We start from the raw sequence: 23,190 nt of genomic DNA, 5'->3' as shown, positions 1-23,190 counted from the left end.
AATCATACTAGGAATTTTTTTTTTTTTTTTTTTTTTGTAGCGATGGTATTTCTCTCTGTTACCTAGGCTGGAATGCAGTGGCGTCATCATAGCTCACTGTAACCTTGAACTCCTGGGCTCAAGTGATCCTGCTGCCTTAGCCTCCCAAGTAGCTGGGACTACAGGCACATACCACCACGCTTGGCTAATTTTTGTATTTTTAATAGAGATGGGGTATTGCCATGTTGCCCAGGCTGGTCTTGAACTCCTGGCCTCAAGTGATCCTTCTGCCTCAGCCTCCCAAAGTGCTAAGATTACAGGCATGAGCCAGCATGGCTGGCCCTCCCTTGCTTTTCTGTGCACAATGTTCAAAATAAACAGGATAGTCTATTGTAATTGACTTGTTATTTGTAATATTTGAGTTGAGTTTTTTCCTTTTCATCAGTCTTTTTCATTAATAATTGTTTAATTTAGCATAACTACTTACAATTTTTACTACTATTTCACATTTGACATTTGGACAAATAGAAAAAAGGGTCTCATTTATCTTCCTATTCTAACATAGCTAAAAAAAATACTGTTTCCACATACAGAAGGTTTTTTTTTTTTTTTTTTTTTAAACAAGAAATTGAGAGTATTGCCTTTCCATTGGGAACGTTTATATGCACAATTTAAAAAATCTGTATGTATTTTGTAAAATGCTGTCATACTTTTAAATAACTTAGAGAATCTGAGATGAAAGCTCTTACATAAATGCAAATTATGGTTGATTATATTTGAATGTCATTTTCCAAAACAGCAAGGATGGAATGAAATAACAAAGCTTAGGAGGCAGTAAAAGTGACTTAGAAATTCCAACCTGGGTGAAGGCAACATGGTGATTGCTCTGTTTTTGAAGGCAATATTCTCTCTTAGTTTTGATGGAGGTTGACTTCTGAGTAATGGGTTTATAGCAGAGACAAAAGCTTACAGTGTAGAGGTTAATTTGAATTCAGAGTCAACATGAAACTTTCTCACAAGACAATTTTTTTTTTTTTTTTTTTTTTTTGGCAGTCAAAAGAAGGTAGCCTCTTTTAACTGTGAACAGTGGTCACAGTTTTTTTAAAGTGCCATGTTTATTTTGTCCATGCTGCTTTTGCTTGGAGGGGTCATTCATCTTCATCTTTACCTGCCAGCTAAATCCTATCTTCTCTCTGACACCTTGTTTGTCCTCCTCAGTCCATACACAGTTGCACTTATGCCACCCCCCTGCAGCATCGCTCATGTGCGTATGTAACTGCATTCTGTCCTGTATTGTGTGATACAGTTATTGTGTAATATAGTAAGTTCATGTTTTGCTCAGGGCTACTGGGTGCTCCCAGAGGGACAGTGTCTTAACATTTTGGTGCTCTATGCATTGTAGATGTATTCATTATATATTTACAGTCATACAGCTTGTGGCTAGATGAGCTCTTTGGTGATTTGGTTCAATTGCCTTTTCTTATGAACACAGAAAATTAAGTTATAAAGAGGAAAAGTAGTTTCTCCTAAAGGTTATGACCAGTGTTATGGGTAAAGCCTGAATTAGAAGTTAGAATTCCTAATTTCTAGTGTAGTTCAGTTCTTCCCTCCCTCCTTCCCTCCCTCCCTCCCTCCCTCCCTCCTTTCCTCCCTCCCTTCCTCTCTCCCCTTCCCTCCTTCCCTTCCTTCCTTCTTTCCTTCTTTCCTTCCAACCAACCAACAAATATTTGTTGAACATCTACCACTTGCCAGGCACCTTGCTAGGCCCTGATTATGCGGTGTTGAGCCTGTCTTGGAACTTGGAACTTAAACCATGATTAAAGAGAAAGATAACAAATATTACACTGCCTAAGAGGTAGAGCACAGCAGTGGGGATTCATTGAGGAGCCAGTGATGCTCTGTTTTCAAAGGGAGAGTCTCAGAGGGGAACGGTAATGGAGGTGGGCCCCACCTGGCATGGGATTCAGGAACAGGACTCCAGGCTGGTAAGATCGTAGGTGGGATAACATGGAAGACTGCCTACACAGGGACTCAGGACAGAAAGCAGCTACAGGGATTCATTTTCCAAAATCAGAATACCAGCAAGTGCTAGGGCTTCTCAGTTACTAGATCCAGTTGTCACAGAACAGAACAAATAAGAAAGGTGATTTCTTCAGTCTCAGTGTGTTGAGCTTCCTAAAACCTTAAGTCAAGATTAGTCTATTGGCATGGGGCTATTCCCACACAAGAGAAGAGAAGGAAGGTAAAGATTGGGAACCAGACGGGGCCTAACTGGATTACATTTATTAACATTCTGTCTGCTTAATATTCTGTGAAATGAATAGTTTGGCCATGATGTCATCATGATAGCCATTCACTAACCTTGTTTAGAAGTTTGTATTTCTGCACAATATCAGTACTGTTTCAGTAATTATCAACCGTCTGCCTCCAGTGTCCAACACAATTAGTTATTTGTGTTTAGTTGCATATTTTTATATGTATACTTTGTGTATATATATTGCATTCCATAAACCCTAGTTTAATTTTGATTGTTAGGCAGTGGTGTATTCCGGCTAATTTGAGGGTTGATCATAAAATATTTTCATTGCAATCTTATTTAAAAAATTTTTAGTCTCTTTATCTCCTTCCTGCTAAATGAATATAACCAAGTTCTTTTACATTGTTAAAAGATTGAATGGGGGTACTCAATCTGATAATGTAGATAAGACAGATAAAAAACAAATATTTTGAAAGTTTGGGTGCATAAGAGTGGAGAGGTAATTGTCATTGTTGTCCAGATTAAATTACTGCTATTAATTGTTCTTCTAATGGTTTTACACCCTATTCTAAAAGTGAACTAGAGAAGCTAATCCTGATTAGTTCAGGATTCTGATTGAGTTTTTGCTTAGACATACAACACCCATACGCTGGCTATATTATGTGTTAGATTATAATAAACTATAAACATAGAGGAATAATTACTCCTGCCTCCTTTTCTTTTAATATTATTTTAGGATTATGATAATATGTAAAAATAGTGGTCCGTGTAAGCATAACATTCTCATTGTTCTGATGGGAGAGCCGAATATGCCACCTTCCTCTAGTTTCCTCTAATCAAATCTAAGTAACATCAAAGTTTACTCTAGAGGGAAAGATTTGGGACTGAGTTCTCGCTAAGAAAAACAAAAAATATGGAACATGACTTTATTTTAAACCAGTTTAAAGACCAGTATATGAAGGAAGTTGTTACCTGAATTGTATGTAATGTAATATGCAAAGCAAAGAAAATTTGGAAAGTAGTAGATTATTAAAACTGCCTTTTTTTTTTTATTTAAACAGGCTCATGCACAATTAGTTCGAGAAGTTGATGTGGAGAAGGTGTCTGCTTTTGAGAATCCATATGTAGATGCAATAAAGAGTTTATGGAATGATCCTGGAATCCAGGAATGCTATGATAGACGACGAGAATATCAATTATCTGACTCTACCAAATAGTGAGTATCTTTCCAGGAGGCCCTATGGGTTTTTCTCTTTACTTCCATTTGGAGGTTTTGTGATTATCATAACTTCTTTATTCTGTCCTGTGTATGTCATACACGATTCAAACTTCAAAAGTTAGGGAGCATAGATATTGAACTTATGCCAACCTCATAAATCTAAATTAGATTATCAGGGACTAGTATCATGAGTCAGGGAGAATATTTCTTTTACTGTTTTCTGTTTGAAAAACAAACTCTAGGAATCTGATTTCACCAACCTATCTCCTCCCCCAAATTGCAAACTAGCAATTCTCACATATGCCATTGTGATTTGAAATCTTGTAATAATAATTTTTGATACAAAATTCAGTCGTATTCATGTGCTAGAAGACACCTACACACATTAGCAACTGCAAACAAAAAATATGTTTGATTATGGCTTCTTAAAACATCAGACTTCCTGGTTTCCAGTTTTCAGATCCAGAACTTGACTGCTTTCTGGGAGCCACTATTATGTTGATGGATAGGTTTTCCTTTGCATGAAAATTTCATGTGAGTCTAATTTCTAATTCCAGAATTATTTTGTGAGGTGTCATTCAAACTCATGTCCTGGGAAAGATTTGCATCCTAGAAATCTGTTACTTCTCTGCAATAAATCTCACCTAACAGAAAGGAAGTAAAGATTTGGCAATCATTGGATTAATGTGATCAATGTAGTCAGCAATGTAGATAACCAGGCACCTGAATAGTGAGTTTTCTTTTGGTAGTATTTAGCCAGGTTTCTGTCTACATTAGTTATATTAATACAGCATCTGCCTCTTGTTTTTTGGTTCTGGGAAGACAGAAGAATGGGTAGAAAATAATCAGCAGCCTTATGCCAGTTCATATGATAAAGTGATCCACTGGATGAGAGCGGGCCCCTGGGGAAAATAAGAGGCCCTGATAGGCTGCTTGACATCACTCAGAAGTGCATGGAAGATTCTAAGAGCTATATGACTCTGTTTTTTCAGTAAAATTGTCATGCTTTTACTCTTAATTCCAGGCATTTATATAAGATATGATTCACATCAGCCACAGAAATGTTGCCTGATCAAACTATTTTTTGTATTCTTATGGTAGATTTGAATTAGGCCATTCTGAAGTGTGGCACAATGCTCGTGAGCACCATATTTGTAGTAGTTAATATTTTAACTAGCATTAACCCCCTTGCGAGCCTCTGAAATGTGTACTTTCTTCATTCTTCCTTTCATCGTCCTTCCACACCTTCATATAGTTCTTCTCATTTCTGGTCTTTCTCTTCTGCTTTCCTGCCTGCCTGCCTTCCATTTGGCTCTTCTCCCTCCCTCTGTCCTTTGTCCCTTTGTTCCTTCCTCCTGGGCTCCCACTGTATAAGTTTCTGTGAGTACAGAGATGAAAAAGATGCATTCAGCTCTTGTCTGTTCTAAATTCTGCCCCCTCAACCTTTGACCAGCTGTCTTTTTTACTCCTGCCCCCTCTGTCCTTCTGTTTCTTTTGCCATTTCAAATTCCATCTATCTCCCCATGTTGCTGCTGTGTCTCATCCATCATTCCCTGTTCCCATTCATTGTGTCTCTTCTGTCTGCTTATTTACCCTCCACCCTCAGCTCTGAATCTCTCTGGCTCTCTCTTAATTCCTCTCTGTTTCTCACTTTGCTACTGTGATGTCTTGCCCTAGCCTTTAAGACTAACTCATCATCTATTATAAAGTTACATTTACTGATAAATTCTTCACCTTGCATCATTTTTCTTCTAACCTCTATCTTTTAACTTTTAGTTTCAGTCTTATCTTTTCCCCTCCCTACCTGTTGTATTCTTTACCTGTCATCTGTAACTGTTCTCCCTACAGAGAGTCCGCTACTGGGCCGTCAGAGCCCCCCAAGTTACATTTACTGATAAATTCTTCACCTTGCATCATTTTTCTTCTACGCTCTATCTTTTTACTTTCAGTCTTATCTCCTCCCCTCCCTACCTGGTCTACTCTTTACCTGTCATCTGTAACTGTTCTCCCTACAGAGAGTCCTGCTACTGGGCAGTCAGAGGCCCCCAGTATCTAGTAATTATGTGCTTACTAGGGTTACATCTCTCCCCTTAGGGTTTGCCTCCTCCTCCTGGGTTGGACCTTCTGAGAGAGTCCTCTTTGCACCTAGGACACCTCTATTGAACTATGGATATGTTCTTGAGACAAGACTTCATCATATCTCTGATGACATACCCTCAGTTTAGATTTGTGAATTTCTAGACATGGAACCATTAGTTAGTATGAGAACTGGATGCTGCCACATCTAACTTGCTTAGGGCAGGAGCTCTCCTAGACAGTTTCTCCAGACCTGTCCATGCCGTGATCCTGGGAAAAGCTGCTGTCCTAGAGTTCTGTCAGTGCAGGCTTAGTCTACCGTAGAAACGGGCACATTCCTTATGATAAAGCAAGACTAAAACATGGGGCCATCTAGCACAGGCTGATCTAAACTCCTTCAAATGATTGTTCTTTAAATAGTTCTACATTCCCCTAGTGGGAATGAGGATAAATTGATTTTCTAAATTATATATATGTGGGCCAGGCACGGTGGCTCACGCCTGTAATCCCAGCACTTTGGGAGACCAAGGTGGGTGGATCACCTGAGGTCAGGAGTTTGAGACCAGCCTGACCAATATGGTGAAACCCCGTCTCTACTAAAAATACAAAAGAAGTAGCCAGGCGTGGTGGGGTGCGCCTGTAGTCCCAGCTACTCGGGAGGCTGAAACAGGAGAACTGGTTGAACCCAGGAGGGGGAGGTTGCCGTGAGCCACGATTGAGATCGGTCACACCACTGCACTCCAACCTGGGCGACAGAGGAAAACTGCATCTCCAAAAATAAAAATAAAAAATAAAAGTAAATTATATACATATGTAGACATACATAACCTAAATCTTTTTTAACCACACTTTATACTGAAGTAATAAAGTGAATTCTAACAACATGTACTTATATCCTTAGATGTATCAGTATGTATCTCTTTTTTAAAAAAAGTAGGACATTTTCCTACCTAAATAATAATACATTATTATACCTAAAATTAATTAACTTCTTTTTATCATTCTGTACCCAGTTCATATTCAGATTTCCCAAATTCTTCCAAAATGTCCTCTAGAGGTGGTTGATTTCAGGACTTCACATTGCATCTGGTTGTTATGTCCCTTAAGGTTCTTTTAATCTAGTAGAGACCCATTTTGCATTTCACTGGCATATTCAAGAGATTGGCCTAGATTTGCCTGATTGCTTCTCATAGTATGATTTAGTTTGCTCCTGTATCTCATGGATTTACTATAAATTAGAAGTTACATTTAAAGTCTTTATTAGATTCAAGTTAAACATTGTGACTAGAATGTATTATAAGTGATGTTGTACCCATGGTGGATGAAGTTAAGATTTACCACAGTATCAGGGTAGTGGCACTCTCCATTATAAAGTTGTATTTTACTTGTCTCTCGTCGTGTTAGTTTGTCACTGAGCAATCTCTAGTTCTTCATCAGCTCTTCATCTGATAGTTTTACTTCCAACTGATAATTCTTGCCAGATTTAATAATTCCATTGGGATTCGTAAAATAATTATTTTCCTCTTTTATCAGTTGGTGTATCAGTTGGTCTACATTGGCATTCTTCTGCATAGAAGATTTTATCTCTTCAACTATTTGATTAATCATCTGAACCAGGACACATTGAGAAAGAGGAGGCTCTATTAATAATTATAGTGAAATAGCAGGCATAAACTGAGATTCTCCAGGACAGGCAGGGACGTTTGGTCACCTTAGCTAAGTGAAACTGAGAGAAGGAGGTTTGTTTCTTTCGTTTTCTGTAGAATACTCTCTTTACTTCAAAGGGAGTAGAATCAATTTATTCCTGCCAGTTATGTAAGGGGTTGTCTGTATAAACCAGAGTTAACTGGACCCACGTTTCAGGTCTCCTCCTGGCATGTTTTGGTACCACCTATACATCAGTGCCCAAGCAGCCTGTCTGATTTGCCTTAATCCCACTGTGCCAGGAGGCCTGAGTGTTAGTTACTTTATTCTTCACCGTCTTAGTAGTGGGCACTTTACATTTTCCTTAGCCAGGTAAACCTCTCAACAGAAATAGGACCCGGGTGTGATAGAGTCACTCATTTGCTGCTGTGTTCCACATGTTTCTCCAGTGTAGTCACAACAGATGCTCCAGGAACTGCAAAGATGACAGCACTGGCAAAGATGTAGGTCCCATATATTAAACATTGCTGATTTCCCAGTACTAAAAATCATGTTCACGAATAACTCAGAATAATTTTTCTCTGTGTTTGAGATAATTGTTATCCCTTTTCCTTTCTGACTTTTTTGTGTATATTACCCTAGTACATCTTCAGTATATTATCTTGCCTCCTTTTCTTCATATAGGGTTTCTATGTTGTTCCTATCTTTATAATTGAAACATACTTCATCGTTATTCTGGACCTAATTTCTTATTCAGAATATCACCAGCTTACAGAAATATTTCTGAACTTAGGACCAACTTCTTTTGGTGCTGCCTGTCTCTAGTGGCAGGTCTTCAGAGTAGATTTAGGGAATACATAACATCTAAGTTTCTGGTATTAGAAGACTCTCCCTGCCACACACACCTGCTTAAAGGTTGTCGTGTAATAGCAGTTCTGTCCACAACTCTGGTGGTTGTGAGATTCAGTGCAAGCAACTTACAAAAAATACTGGGAGCAGAGGCCAAGCATGCCTTTCTTCTTTTCTCTCTAATGAACTCCTATTCATCCTTTAAGACCCGACTCAAGAGTCACCCTTTCTGAAAGCCTTGCCCAACACCAGTGACAGTAAGTCACTATGTCATCTGTCTTAACACTGTGTACATATCTCTTTTATTTCCATCATCACGTTTACTAAAGTGCCTCTCTCCTCTACCCTCAGTTCCTGACAGCAGTGCTCATGTTTGACTTTCACAAGTGATTATTTCATGAAATAATAGATGGGTAATTTCTACTATTTTAATGACCTTGGTATAGGCACCATCTCTCTTTGGCTGTAAAGATTATGAAGGTTCAGAACCGAAGGCATTCAAGTCTTGTTTCCTGCTGTTGTTGAAGGTCTAGGATCTGAAAAGCCTTATCAAAGACAGTAATAGCTGCTATTTACTGAATATTTACTATATGTTAGATTCTGTGCTTAGTCATTTACATGTGTTATTTCATTTAATCCTCGAAGTCACCTGCAATGGTAGATAGTTATTAGCATACCCATCTAACAGAAGAGGAAACTAGGATTCAGACTGAATAATTTGTTCAAGGCCACATACTCAGTAAGTGAATGCAGTAGGATTTGAATTCAAATTTGCTTATTCCAGAGCCCAAGCTTTTAACCACTGAACTACAACCTCACATAGGATGGATGGATGGTTGGATGGATGGATGGATGGATGGATGGATGGATGGATGGATGATTGATAGATAGATAGGTGATTGACAGTTTTTAGATAAGATAGACGGATAGGTAGACAGATGAATCAGTAGATAAATACTTATGATTAGGTGTTTTATAAGTCACTTACCATGAAGAACAAATTATTAATCTTTATCAATATTGTCTACAGATAGTTTCATATTTATAAAGTCAAGAAGGAAAATTATATAAAATTGACTGGAAAACAAACCCAACAGGTTTTTGGTTATCATTATGAAAAGTTAGCCATGTTTAGATAAGCAGCAGTTATCCGTACTAACATGGAAGATGTTCTAAGTCACAGATAATTCAGGAATGTTATTTCTTTGTTTTAACCTACAGTCTTTATCTCTCAACCCCTCTTCCCCAAAATCCAGCCAATCACTTTTACTGGAACCAGTGAGAAGGACACAATAAAATGATTTGAGCTTCCCTTCTACTTTGATTAGCCAGCTTGCCTATCATAGTAAGTAATCAGATGACTCAAAGGACAGGCGGCAATGATAGAACCAAGGAGATGGGAAATTCCAGATAATGGATAAGCAGTTGTGGATACATTTGCAATTGGCCTTAATTTGGTGAATTCTTCCAATTCTATTTAATGAAAGAATAAAAAGCATTCAAAGATCCTAGGGAGTTTTGTAGATTACTTTATTAACTTTTTCGTTATTGATAAAAAGCCTGAAGGCTCTGAAAATGATTAAAGAGCACAAAAAACAGATGGTTGTAAGTTCACTTTTTTCCCCCTAGATTTTACCACCTACTTTAATACACTGAGACATCAGGTCAAATGAGCTCACTGCCTACACTACCAAAATCTCCCTGACATTAGCCAGAGGACACAAGTCTCAATCACATTGGCATTTAGTGAGAAAAGGCCTCATATGCAGGCTTTGGCTAGTCTACTGTAGCTGTGTTTGCCTTAAGAGACCAAATAATTTCTAATCTTACTTCACTGAATTCCCCTCCAGGGAGTTGGGTAGATCAGACACCTTCTTGAAATTTCCACATGATCCGGAGCCCATAAAGAACATGAGTAGATTGGCTTTTTGGCATAAGTCAACATTGGAGTTTCACCTTCTAAACGCATGCTTACATTTTTTGAGTCTGATTATGAACTTGCACCAGTATATTATGTGCCATGTTGAATTTAACAAAAGGCATTTCAAGGATAGGGTAACACACATCCACCTGACTTAGGGCCAGTCCTTCTTGAAGAGGAAGTACCTTGCTAAAAAGTTGCTGACTGAAGAGTCAAACAGTTGTAGTCCAGGGTATATTGGTTTGGCTGTTGTATCCATCCACATTTTCCTCTGACAGTTTTTTTGAAAAAGTTTAAGCCTACTCCAGGCTTTTGAAGGCAGATAAGACCATTGTATGGTGTGAATATTAGGTCAAGGTCCAGCTGGAATTCCCTCTGCTACTCACTACCTCGGGAGCATTGACTAAGCCTCACTTTCCTCAGACATGGATTACATGTGATATGTAATCCTTAAATTCTCCTCCTAAATTCTCAAGTCCTTTGATTCTGTTGCAGTAGATTCCCTTTATCTGAGAAGTCATTATCCTATGCAGTCAAATGAAAACCTGTTACCTTAAAATTTACCTGGAAATGTAATGAACAGAGAAATTATTCTCTACATGATTAAATTACTAAAAATGCTATGTTTAGCCAGGTCAGAAGAGGGCATTGACCTTGCATATGTTTGCTCTTTTTTAGAGTGACAATAATAACAAAAGTGTCGTTCTTTTCACTTGAGTGACATATTTAATTCTCTTCATGTTTTGTTATCTAGTGGGCCACATTTTCCAATCTTTAGTAAAACAACAAACAAAAAGCCCTGCATTTGTCTTCCTCAGTGAATGCTGATGATTCTAAGATGTGGTCTTTATTATTCCCTTCTCAGAATGCTCTTAGAGGTAAAAAGATAAGGCTTAGATATGCTTAACTCTCCTCTAACCTTTATTACAGAGAAGGAATAGGAAAAAGGGCTGGGATTAGCCCCAGTTTATCATTTGTTCACTCTGCCTAAAGGGCAGAGTGGATGTGGGCAAGTCAGTTTGCTGTTTGCTCACATTTTAGTGGGACGTTTGTTTGGACTTTGAGTAGTTTGGCCTCTTCTTTGTAGGCCTTTCTACAGTCTTTAATCAGGATGATGATGTGCCTAGTAGAACAGGGATTAGCGTGCCTATTTTTATAAATAAAGTTTGGTTGGAACATAGCCATGCTCATTTGTTTATGAATTGTGTATAGCTGCCTTGGACCCTACAGGAGAGTCAGATAGTTGTAACAGAGATCATATGGTCCAAAAGTCCTAAAATACTTATATTTACTATCTGATTTTCGTTCTCTCACACACACAAATTCAAACCCCTCTTAGAGGTGAAGAATGACTATTAAAATGCAGTAGCATTCTGCTTATGCCCTTTAGATAAAACCTAGTTTAAGACTCTGATGCTCTGAATTAACCCAGAGATATCTTTTAGAGTACTGAGTGAAGCGATGGCCTACATTCCTTCAGCAGTCCTTTAGAAATACTGCTTTGCACAATGAGACATTTGGTAGGAAGTGAGCAACAGAAAGTTCTAGATAATATTTCCTGGAAGTACCACTAAATGCCACACAAAGCATGTCTAGCACTAAAAATGGCATGAATGACCAGAAATGTTCATTGAGTTGATTTGGCTTCTGAGTGCAAGGATTGTGTGTCATATGTGCTTGACTTGTAGTATCTGGTATGGTATGGTGGTATGTTGCAGCTGATGAGAGGGTTTCATAGGATTTAGCAATCAATTGAAGCAGAGATAGGAGTGACAGTCTTTTGTAAGAGGGCTAATAGAACATGCACATGACTAGAAGACAACCCCATCCCACTTCCAATCACAGGGAACCAAAGAATCCTGCTGTCTTCATGTAACCCATAAGGTCATTCAGCACCTTTTTTGACTCCCCACTTCCCAAGAAGCCTTGCTGACTCTGGTATTCTTGAGTTCATTACCAGGTTAAAGTCTTTTCGGTTTAAAATAATGAATTGAATTTTGATTTATAATTAGTTTACGCTAACTCATGTTAGCATGACCAGCTCTCCAGACCTGATCATCCTTGTCAAAACGAAAGTTCTGATCTCACAGAACCAGTATCCAAATTAAGGTGACATAACTGACATGACCACGGGAGACCCACTTACATCAGTATGACCTATTGCTCATTGCTCTTGGCTGCAATCACTGGAACTTCTCTTTTGACCCACATTACATCTGCATTGTAGTATGGTTATTTATAACATGTTTATCTTCATTGCCAGACTGTAATCTCCTTGAGGACATGATTTGTGTCTTTTTTCCTTTGTAGTTCACGCTCAGCCTAAGCATAGGGCCTAGCTTATTGTAGACCTTCCATAAAAGTTGTTGAATGAATGATAGAGGAAAAAGGAAATTCTGTACCTTTCGTAATTTCTTCTCATCTCTCCTTTTCTGCCTGTTCAAATCCCATTCTGTCTGCACAGGGTAACCCATCCCCCACCTCTACTGCACACTATTCTCCAGTGACTACAGTTCATAATCATCTCTCCCTTCCTGTTGCATTCATCATTAGCAGCTCACAATTTGGCACTTAATTGTTTCTTAATTGATTCATCGGTGCTCTCTTTGCTTCACAGGTAGACTGAAATCCCTAAAGGCAAAGAAGGTATTTTAACATATTTTGTACCAGTTCTGTGTGCCAGTCTCCCTCCATCTAACACACTGCATTAGAGTTTAATGTATAACAGATTCCCAATAAATATGTGTAATTTAACTGAAGTAAGCATCGTCACCCAATTGCAAGGCAGGCAGACCAGAATTAAAAAGTAATCTTCAGCTATTTCTTGATATGTTTTAGAATTGTATCAAAATCAATAGCTTTGACAGTTGTCATATATAAAAGGTGAATAAATTAACAAAGCCAAATAGGCAAATTGAAAAAGACTTCCTTCTTTCTTTTCTCTCTTTCTCTCTCATTGCTATTGTTTTGTTTTCGTTTTCAATTACAAAGTTGATTTATTTTTTTGAGCACTACCCCTGAGAATCTGTTGCTGTGAGCCCAGCCCTGGCCCTGGCATCTGGCAGACACTTAGATGTCTGGCCCTTTCCCTATTTGGCACTAGTGTTCTCTTTACATCAGACTTCAGATTCATAAGATAATGAAACTATTTACCAAATGCAGTGATAGAATCTTTTTAGGAGATATTTAATTTAGTTTTAAAAATGTTATTTTTCTAGATTGGGTTAGTTCTTTGGTAGAGGGAAATTGAAATGCATAATCTCGAAGACTTCTCTTTTATCCTCCAGAATGGTCTCCCTTGAACAGCTTTCAAAAATGGTAGGATTATAACCCACCTGATACCACTGAGTGATCTTTGTTTTGAACCTGCAACTTTGTATTAAAAGCAAACTGCTTGGCCGGGTGCAATGGCTCATGCCTGTAATCCCAGCACTTTGGGAGGCCGAGGTGGGTGGATGACGAGGTCAGGAGTTCGAGACCAGCCTGACCAACAAGGTGAAACCCTGTCTCTACTAAAAATACAAAAATTAGCCAGGCATAGTGCTGCGTACATGTAATCCCAGCTACTTGGGAGGCTGAGGCAGGAGAAATCACTTGATCCCAGGAGGCAGAGGTTGCAGTAAGCCGAGATCGCGCCACTGCACTGCAGCTTAGGCGACAGAGCGAGACTGTGTCTCAAAAAAAAAAAAAGTAAACTTCTTATGAACAGAATGCCTATTAATAAATGCTGCACATCTTTGAACTCTAACATGTATGCCAGGTATCAAAAAGGAAAAAGGAAAGTTGATTCGTTCTCTGCAAAATGAGCTTTTTAGGAGATGGAAGTGTTTGTGGAGTGAGCAATCTTCTGCTGCTAACCATCCTAACCAGACTATCAGCCAGGCTCCTGTCTGCCACAGGATTTGCCATATGAGGAAGGGACTAGCGTATGTCATGCAACCAAAATCTCTCCCTGACTGTCCCCTCAGGATAGCAGTTTTGCAAAACTGTTACTTCTTCCTTTGTTTTTGCAGGTCACTGTACAATTTTTTTCTTCACTTTTTTCCTTTGGACCTTTGTGGTCATACAGCAACTGCACGATAATTGTGTGTTCCTGATTTCTCTTTAGCTTCCAGTGCTTTTGACAGTGTCAGACACCATCTCATGGCATGATCTAGCTTTCAACTCCCCAAAGACTGTTCCTCTCGCAATGAGGTCTTCTTAATTTTTTTAAATGAAGTCGACCTCATTTTTCTAACCTTCTTTTCAATAATTAAAAATGTGAAGACCTACCCAGAATCATTTTCTGTGCCGTGACTTAATCTTAGTGTTTGATGTGAACTGCAAATTTGTTACAAATGCAGCCTCTCCATGGGAGGCCCTTACATAGGGGTTAAAGAGCTCCCCAGCCTCCAACACACACCCCATGTGATGCTACATTGAATGCCCCAAGATGCTGTTTTGTTTATCTTATTGTGTCTGGTCTGATTTGTATGAAATTTCAGAGATTTCTGTTCATACTTAACTACCCACAGGTACTTTTTGCCTTTTGGTGTAATTACTGAGGGTTGTGTGCCTCTAACTTTAATATATGTATTTAGAGTCAGGGTCTTACTATGTTGCCCGGGCTGGAGTGCAGTGGTTACACCCTGAAACTCGTGGGTTTAAGCAATCTTTCTGCCTCACAGCCTTCCAAGTACCTGGGACTGTAGGCAAATGCCACCACACCTGGCTTATAAAATTTATTAATTCTAGCTGTAATGTGATATGTTTTACCTGCCAGCTCATATCTCTAAGTTTTAATTTTTTGTTTCCTTCATTTAAGAGAAAACAAAAGCACTTGAATTTTTAATTTCTCTGCTATTCTTCGTCTAGATTTTCAGTTACTCTTGCAGTCATAGGTGGGGGGGTGGTTCTTTTTAATTTTAAAAAGGATACTTTTTAAAATCAGTTTTCATTCATGTCAAATGGGAGCATAAATTAATTTGAAGTTCAACTCAAAACTGTTATTGATAAAATGTTGTTAAAATTAAGGAACAATTGGAATATTTTTTTAAACATATACAAGAGAGAAAGTGTTATATATAATATTGATTTGGGCATATTATTTTAGAGAAGTTGAAGCTTCTGTCATATATTTTAATCATTTAAAGTAGTGGATTATGTCCTGTCTGTGAATTTATTTTTCTTCAGCCAGAGATTATCCTGAAGTTCAGGATGTAAAGAATTTATCTGTTACAAGCTATAAACTAATGGGCATGATTTCTGTGAAGTCTTTCATGCAGTGCAGCCATACTACACAAAAGAATGTTTTGAGGATTATCATCAAGGACTAGAGATTGTTCGAACAGGTTCCCAGAAAGTGACTGTATCCAAAATATATAAAGGTTCATTTCATCTCTGTAAATCTCACCATTCTTATTTTTATGTAACCCTTATTTCTCCACAAGTTGATAAACTCCGTGCAGGTAAGGATCATATCCAATAAATCTTTCTATCTGTAGCATCTACCATAATGTCGTTGCCAAAATATGTTGTTTAATTCCAGATGACTCTGCATTTTGCTTATGGTCAGAAAGGAATCATTGAAACATTAATACACAAGTGTCTTTGTTCCCTCACTTTTCATTGAAAACCATCAAAAACCTCTTTTTTCCATCAAGAAGATTGTGTCAGAAATGTCTGGTTGATAAAGTCCCATCTCCTCAGTTTGCACTGTATTAGACAGAATGCTAAGGCCTGAAAGCTTGAAACAGATATAAAATGGACATACACATTGTGTCATTCTCTAGCCAGGACCTAAAGAATAGCAGGAAGCAAATCTACTAAATGAAGTTAAATAATGGTTTTTCTTTCTCTGTTGTCTTTATCAAGAGACATTTTTATTCAGAACTTGGTTATGACATCACGCAGGCCAGTAATAGCCAAGAGAAGTAATTTCGTAAGGATGGATAGCTAACAACCTCTTCTCTCCTGTGTTTTTGCCTTTCTAACCACTACAGCACTTCCCATAAAATAGTTTTAATTTGGGTCCATGCTGAGCACCTGCAGTGCTCCAGGCCCTTGGCTAAGTGTTGTTGATACAGCCATGGACGAAGGCACTTGTGGGTCCTCACCACCGAGTGTGAAGGGCAAACATGTGGAAGAATATTGAGTTCGGGGTTTATTTTTTTAAGTAAAATTATAAATTAATAATTTATAATGTCTCAGCACAGTGAAAAGTCATTAAATCCCCATGGAGGGTTTGGAGTAAGGTGGGTTTAAGAAGCTAAATCTCCCATTTTCTAACATGAATAGCTTGTCTCCTAGATACTTAACAAACCTGATGTAAAACATGGGAGCTTCCTCTCCCTGACATCAGGAGAGAGTCACTGCCAGATACTTGTTACACATACATTGCCTTGGAAATGTACCTGTGCCTGGCACCATGGCAACACCCTTGAGAATGACCTCGACAGCCACTCAGAATCATTCCTACAAAACAAATTATGGCTATAATTAACTCTCTGAATTTACTCTACAGTATAAATTTGTTCAGACCTTGGTTGTTTTTTGTTGTTTTTTTTTTAAGGTTGAATGAATGGAATAATTTAACAAGAACCCATCCCTCATATTCCACCAGATTTTTTTTTCAGAATAGAAAATGCTTCAATGGAAAGTACAATTCAGTTAAGAGATTATTTTATTACCTTTTCTCAGTATGTGACGAGGACCATCAAATGAGGATGTTCTACTCTTATCAGGCTGGAACTCTAGTTCTAGGGGAACAAAGTGCCTTTTTTCTCTAGCAAATGTGAGCTACAGAGAGTGCTGAGTCCTGTGAGCCCATAGTGAGGGGAGCTGCATGGGATTGGGGGTTATGCGGGCAGCAGCTCTTTGGTCCCTTCTTGGCAATGAAAAATGCGGGGTTTTTTTGTTTTTTTGTTTTTGTTTTTGTTTTTTTGAGACAGAGCCTCACTCTGTTGCCCAGGCTGGAGCGCAGTGGTACAATGGTGGCTCACTGCAACCTCTGCCTCCCGGCTTCAAGCGATTCTCATGCCTAAGCCTCCCATGTAGCTGGGATTTCAGGCATGCATCACCACACCTGGCTAATTTTTATATTTTTAATAGAGATGGGGTTTCGCCGTGTTGGCCTCGCTGGTCTCAAACTCCTGGCCTCAAGTGATCTGGGCCTCCCAAAGTGCTAGGATTACAGGTATGAGCCACTGCGCCCAACCAAAAATGCGGTTCGTGGTCTATACATTTTACCTGCTTCATAAATTGTCTGTAACATATCTTCACTCCTGGGTAGCTTCTCAACTCCCCAGATTTTACTCTAGGAGAAAATAGTTTGTATGTCTTTTGTTTAGTTGGAGGTGTTGTTGTTTTTCTTTGCCTTGTTTTAGGTTTTGGTTTGGTTTGGTTTTTGGTTCTAGATGATGTGTTGCAACTAGCAGAGCTAGATACAGTTCCTCTTAGTCTTTTCTTCTGTTAAGATAGATTAATTTAACTCTTTTACCCCAAGCAAAGTGAGCCTTCCTCTCTGTCATTCAACTGAGGCAAAGCAAAAAGAATGGCAAGCAAAAACTGTAGCTTCCTTTTAAGTTAACCAGAAATTTATGAAGCATCTTTAATGGCTGTTTCTTTGCTGTGATCTGTGTTGATACCTGGGCAATGAACAGACAGAACAGAGCCTGGCAGGCAGCAGGTGCTCAGTGTTAGTTGTTGTTATGCTGTTGTTGTCATTCTCTGTGATCTATACTGCCATTGAAAAGATGAAGAGGAAAAAGTATTCTTGCAAGTATGAATGTCTTGGATATTCAGTTCAGTACCTTGAACTTAGGAGTGATACCACTGACAATTTTTTTAGGGTAGCCTTTAACGCCTTTAAGTGGAAAGTTTTCTAGTGGCAGGTATGTGCCTGATTCCATCTTATCCAAGCAATGTGACAGGTAATTTCCCACTTCATGTACTGGTTCCTTAAATTACCTTGTGCTAACACTCATCTGTGCTTTAGTATGGAGTGGCAATGAGTAATCTGTTAGGTTTATCTTCAGAAAACAGAAAACCACACTTTCCCTTTACCTCAGGAACAGCACGCACCTTCCATTACAAGAATCAACAGCCGTCTGTTCTGACCTCTGTGTGTGGCGTTAAGTGAGTAGAGATGGTTTATCGGGCAATATATTTCTGAGCAGCCTTGCCAGTGGAAATTTCAAGTTATTTGATTCCTCTGAAATAAATTTTTGTATACAGTAGTTAAATGGTGAACTTGTAGATTTCAAAGTGTACATTCAGGTTTTTCAAATCAAGAAGCTGATAAATTAGAAAACTCCATCCATACAGAGTAGCTATCTGATTTTTTGTTTATGATATAATGAGCTGGTTTATCAGTAGAGTGAAATACAGATCACTTCCTGGAACATGTGCTCGTTAACTCTATCAGACGACTCCATGATCATGGCAAGATATTTACTAAAATTCTGGGTCTGGTTCATTTTTACATTTCCTTTCTGTCTTTCACACCAGTATTCTCCCAGCCTCCCTCTATTTGTCTTCCAACCAGTTTTATAATAGTTGGAGATATCAGACTGGTTCTGTTACTCCATAGAGAGCTGATTGCCCGCTAGAGAATCATCAGTGTATCAGGTAAAAGGGCCCTGGAATACTAATTAGTTGATTTGCAGTAGGAATTTCTGGGGTGATACTTTTTTGTCTTAAAGAATTGATAACACACCTCCAAAGAGGCAGTAATTTTATTTCTTTGTTAAAGTCAGACTTAACTCTTTGTTAAAGTCAGATTTAATCCTCCTACTTTATGATTCCATGAATCTTGTAGATTTAACTTTTTTTTTACATTCAGTTTCCAATTTAAGGGTATCATTCATACAGAAATACCACTAGTAAGAATGCTATTTAAATAATGCTAAAACTAAATCTCAGCATAGGAAATCATCAGTCCATCCAACATATATTCATTAAGTACTATTTACCTGGAATTATTTTTAGGTACTAAGGCAGAAATAAAGATGGGTAAGTCAGAGTCCCTACCCTGAGTAGGTCATGTCCACTGAGTATTTGTTATTGCTCGGTTGTGACATGCTATGCACAAGGCATTCATTGTTGTGTATCTCAGAACTCACTTCTTGTTTGTGGGTATAAAGAGTTGAAGATCTAACCCCTTCCCTTTCTATTAAGGGTCCCACCTTTTCTTTAATCTGGTTCATAAGTTAGTTACTTTGTGCATATACTCTGTAGTTGTCTGTTTTGAAACCATGTCTGTGCCCCATCCTTTCCAGGACAAAGGAGAACACAGTTACTCTTTGAAATCATGAAGATACCACTCAATTCTATCAAATTGTGTCATTTTCAACATTTCAGATTATTTTTTACACTTTGAGAAAATGAAACATGAATAGAATAAAAGATTCTTGACATGGCAGAATTACACTGATGAAGAGCATATGTGTGACTGCCAGGGGTGAATGGAATAAAAGATTCTTGACATGGCAAAATTACACTGATGAAGAACATATGTATGACTGCCAGGGGTAACACAGGTAGTGATAGAACAATTCTGTGTCCTGATTGTGGTGGTATTACACAAATCTCTACATATAAAATCTCATAGAAATAGATACCCCCCATAATACGGTCAGCCCTCTGTATCTGTGGGTTCTGTGTTTGTGAACTCAACAACCTATGGATCAAAAATATTCAGAAAAATATTGTATCTTTACTGAACACGTACAGACTTTTCCCCGTCATTGTTCTCTACACACTACAATATAACAACTATTCACATAGCATTTACATTTTAAGTAACCTAGAGGTGATTTAAAGTACAGGAGAGGACTATGCATATGCATACATTATATGCAGATACTGTTCCATTTGATATGGAGGACTTGAGCCTCCAGGGATTTTGGTATGTGCAGGAGGTCCTGGGTCCAGTCACTCACAGATACTGAGGGATGACTGTATACACATATACAATATATAGCATGTGAGTATGTAACAACGGATGAAATTCGTAAGGGCTGTAGTTTTGTTAATAGTATTGTATCAGTGTCATTTTCCTGGTTTTGATAATGTACTATGGTTATGTAAGATGTTATTGTTTGGGGAAGCTGGGTAAAGGGTACAGGGAAATGCTCTGTAATATTTTTGCAACTTCTTGTGAGTCTAAAGTCATTTCAAAAGAAAAAAAATTTTTAAGGGAAGGGAAAAGTATCAAGTATCATAAAACCAGATAAATGTGAAGTTAAGGTGTGGTGACTCCAAACATCGGGAATATCTGACCTTAAGACACATTATTACTGCAGTAATTAGAAATGTCATGGCTTCACATTAATCATGAATGACTTAGGCTCTGGACAGAATTTAGGACACTGTAGCATGCTGTCTTCTCTTCGGGGAATAATGAAATTCATTCCAGGAAGACTCTGACGTTCTGCAAAAAAAAAAAAAAAAGGCATTCTGACCTTATGTGCAACTCTGTTATCTTAAAAACTGTTTTAATCTTCTGCTTTGGCAACCAAGCCTACTAAACAAGTAGAGAATAGGAAACTAATTTGAATTTCTTTTTCTCCCACCCCCTGCCTCTGGGGAGTATGAGTTCTAATTGATAATAAGAGAATAAATGAGAACTATGGTGTGTATGTAATCCATAGATGGATAACCTTCCAGTAATGGAAGGTTGACTTTATCTTTCTTTTCCACAGACTTCTCTGCCACTTTCTGATATTTTTCTTTCTCTTCTTTACTTCTCTGTTAGGGCTCATTTTTGTCCTTCCCTTTCCGTAGACAGCTTTGGTGTGATGGTGACACTGACATTCTCATTGTGTCTTCCCTCCTCTAGCTATCTTAATGACTTGGACCGCGTAGCTGACCCTGCCTACCTGCCTACGCAACAAGATGTGCTTAGAGTTCGAGTCCCCACCACAGGGATCATCGAATACCCCTTTGACTTACAAAGTGTCATTTTCAGGTAGTAATTGAGTCCATAAAACCTATTTCCCAGCTTTTTATGCCTTGAGTACATTTGGTAAACTCTATAAATACTGGAATCATGTATAGGCTTTAAAACAAGATAGCCTTTTTACCAATTATTATTAGTTACACAAATAAAATGACATATTCCTGAAGGAGGAAACAACAGAAAGATGTACTGGAGGCCGGGCGCGGTGGCTCACGCCTGTAATCCCAGCCCTTTGGGAGGACAAGGTGGGTGGATCACCTGAGGTCAGGAGTTTGAGACCAGCCAGGCCAACATGGTGAAATTCCTTCTCTACTAAAAATACAAAAATTAGCTGGGCGTGCTGGCGGGCGCCTGTAATCCCAGCTGCTTGGGAGGCTGAGGTGAGAGAATCACTTGAACCCAGGAGGCAATGAGACGACATTGCACCACTGCATTCCAACCTGGGTTACAAAGTGAGACTCCATATCAAAAAAAAAAAAAAAGGAGAAAGGTGTACTGTCCTGGAACATTTGGCATTTCAATTTAAATCACTAAGAAATCAATAAAAATCTTAGTTTTGCTTGTGGTTGAGTAAAATCGGTTAATAAACCATTGGTCTTAACTGTAATTTCTTGGGCAATCATTTTAACTGTAAGGACAATGGATATGTTTTTAGAATTATGTAAGCTATGAATGATCTTATGGTGTTGTCAAGCACAAATTATATAGTGTCAGAAGTTTTCATGCTGGTGTTTTCCCCGGGTCCTCTGGTACCAATGCAAAATTTTTCAGTAGCAAGAATAATATGTGATATTTTGTGTTCATAAAATATGTTGCTTAAAAAATTTTGAAATACATGATTTTGAAAATGGGTTAATTAACCTAGTGTACATTTACCTAGCAAAATAGAATGAAATTTATTACCTCATCTCTCACTGCTGCTGTTCTGTCTGGATAATACTTCAACAGAAGCATTCTGTTGTTTTGTGTTTAGGATGAGAAAAAATAAACAATACTGATGTACTTTCATTCGATCTCTTATTACGCAATCACTCAGTTCTACTTTTAGTTAGAATACAAACTACATGGTGCTTTGAGAAATGAGAATGTGTCTTGGAGTGTGGAGAGTTGATTTTCTAGGAGTGCCCACCTCGTTGAAGATGGATGTGTGCAATATTGGTTATGAAGTAGAAGTTATTATCTCCTGTGTCACTCTGCCAAGTGATTCTGATTAGCAGGCCCACCTTCATTCCTTGCCGTGACACTGTGTTTCTTCTAATCGGCCTCTGTACCTGAGGTCAAATCTGGCTGCCATACATTGCTCTAATAGATATTGCCACAAAGCAGGTGGCATTTTGAAACTGTTTCTGAGCCTCAGTTTTTTAATCTATAAAATGGTTGTATTGCATTAGATGATCCCCAGGGTTCCTTGTAGCTCCAGCATTCTATATTACTTAACGTTTTAAGTTTATAGTATGTAGATTTAGAAATCTTTAATTTGAGACACCCAGATCTCCTTCCTCCATGTTACAAAATATTTTTAGAAAACATTGCATTTCATGGGGATTTTCATCTACTTATTGCTTCGCAATTAGTGGATTCTGAAACCAGATTACAATTACATGTTGTTTTTTCCATGGTTTGTACACTAGCTTTTGAAGTACGTTTTTTTGCCACTACAGTAAAAGTAATGGCTTAGAAGTATAATTTTCCACCACCATCAGAAGCATCTTTTAGGGCCCAGTGTGACAGAGTTTCATGGAATGAGGATTTCATGTAAATTAGTAGCATATTATTCACGCCTTGGCATTGGGGAAGAGCCAGCATTTTAATACTTCTGAAGATCTAAGAATTTTGACTTCGATGTCCATAGTACGTGGATCTCCCTGGATCCGTTGTTTTGCCCCTTAGATCTGTCTCCTGTGCCTTACTAGGCTTACAAGCAGTCACTTAGAAGATCCTTGAGTTCTTAGTTTAGGTTAATGCCAGGAGGCAGGAAAACACCAGGAGCGACTGCAGTTTTAAACAAATGTTTAAAGAGCCCTACTTTCAAATTTTTGTACCTAAACCGCTCATTCTCTGAGACTGTTTTTTTCCTGTGAACATTGTGTACAGTTCATCCAAGATACAGATTCAACAATTTGGACAAACTTTGACTCAGTGCCAAGCATTGCTAGATATTTTCACACATACATTGTCACTCAAATTAATTGATGTCAGTGTTGGTTTCTGAGCAATAATTTAGCACAGAATTGATGTGTTAAAAACAAATGACTGAAATGGTTCACATGATGGCTTCCATCTTGTACCTTGTAGTATCTTCATTC

The 23,190-nt window shown here is 38.3% G+C and overlaps 1 protein-coding gene across 2 annotated transcripts in view; it reads left to right on the top strand.

The window, feature by feature from the left end:
- The window catches only part of GNAQ (G protein subunit alpha q), a 324,147-nt gene that overhangs the window by 220,714 nt on the left and 80,243 nt on the right, over positions 1 to 23,190 (top strand). For both annotated transcript variants that reach the window (XM_005581977.5, XM_065530726.1), the window contains exons 3-4: positions 3,298 to 3,452; positions 20,765 to 20,893. In XM_005581977.5, coding sequence (XP_005582034.1) covers positions 3,298 to 3,452; positions 20,765 to 20,893 — 284 coding nt within the window. The remainder of the gene's footprint in view (positions 1 to 3,297; positions 3,453 to 20,764; positions 20,894 to 23,190) is intronic.

This window comes from Macaca fascicularis, chromosome 15 (assembly GCF_037993035.2).
Source record: "Macaca fascicularis isolate 582-1 chromosome 15, T2T-MFA8v1.1".
Classification (NCBI taxonomy): Eukaryota; Metazoa; Chordata; class Mammalia; order Primates; family Cercopithecidae; genus Macaca; species Macaca fascicularis.
The sequence above is the reverse complement of the archived record's forward strand: the minus strand, read 5'-3'. Positions and strand labels throughout refer to the sequence as shown.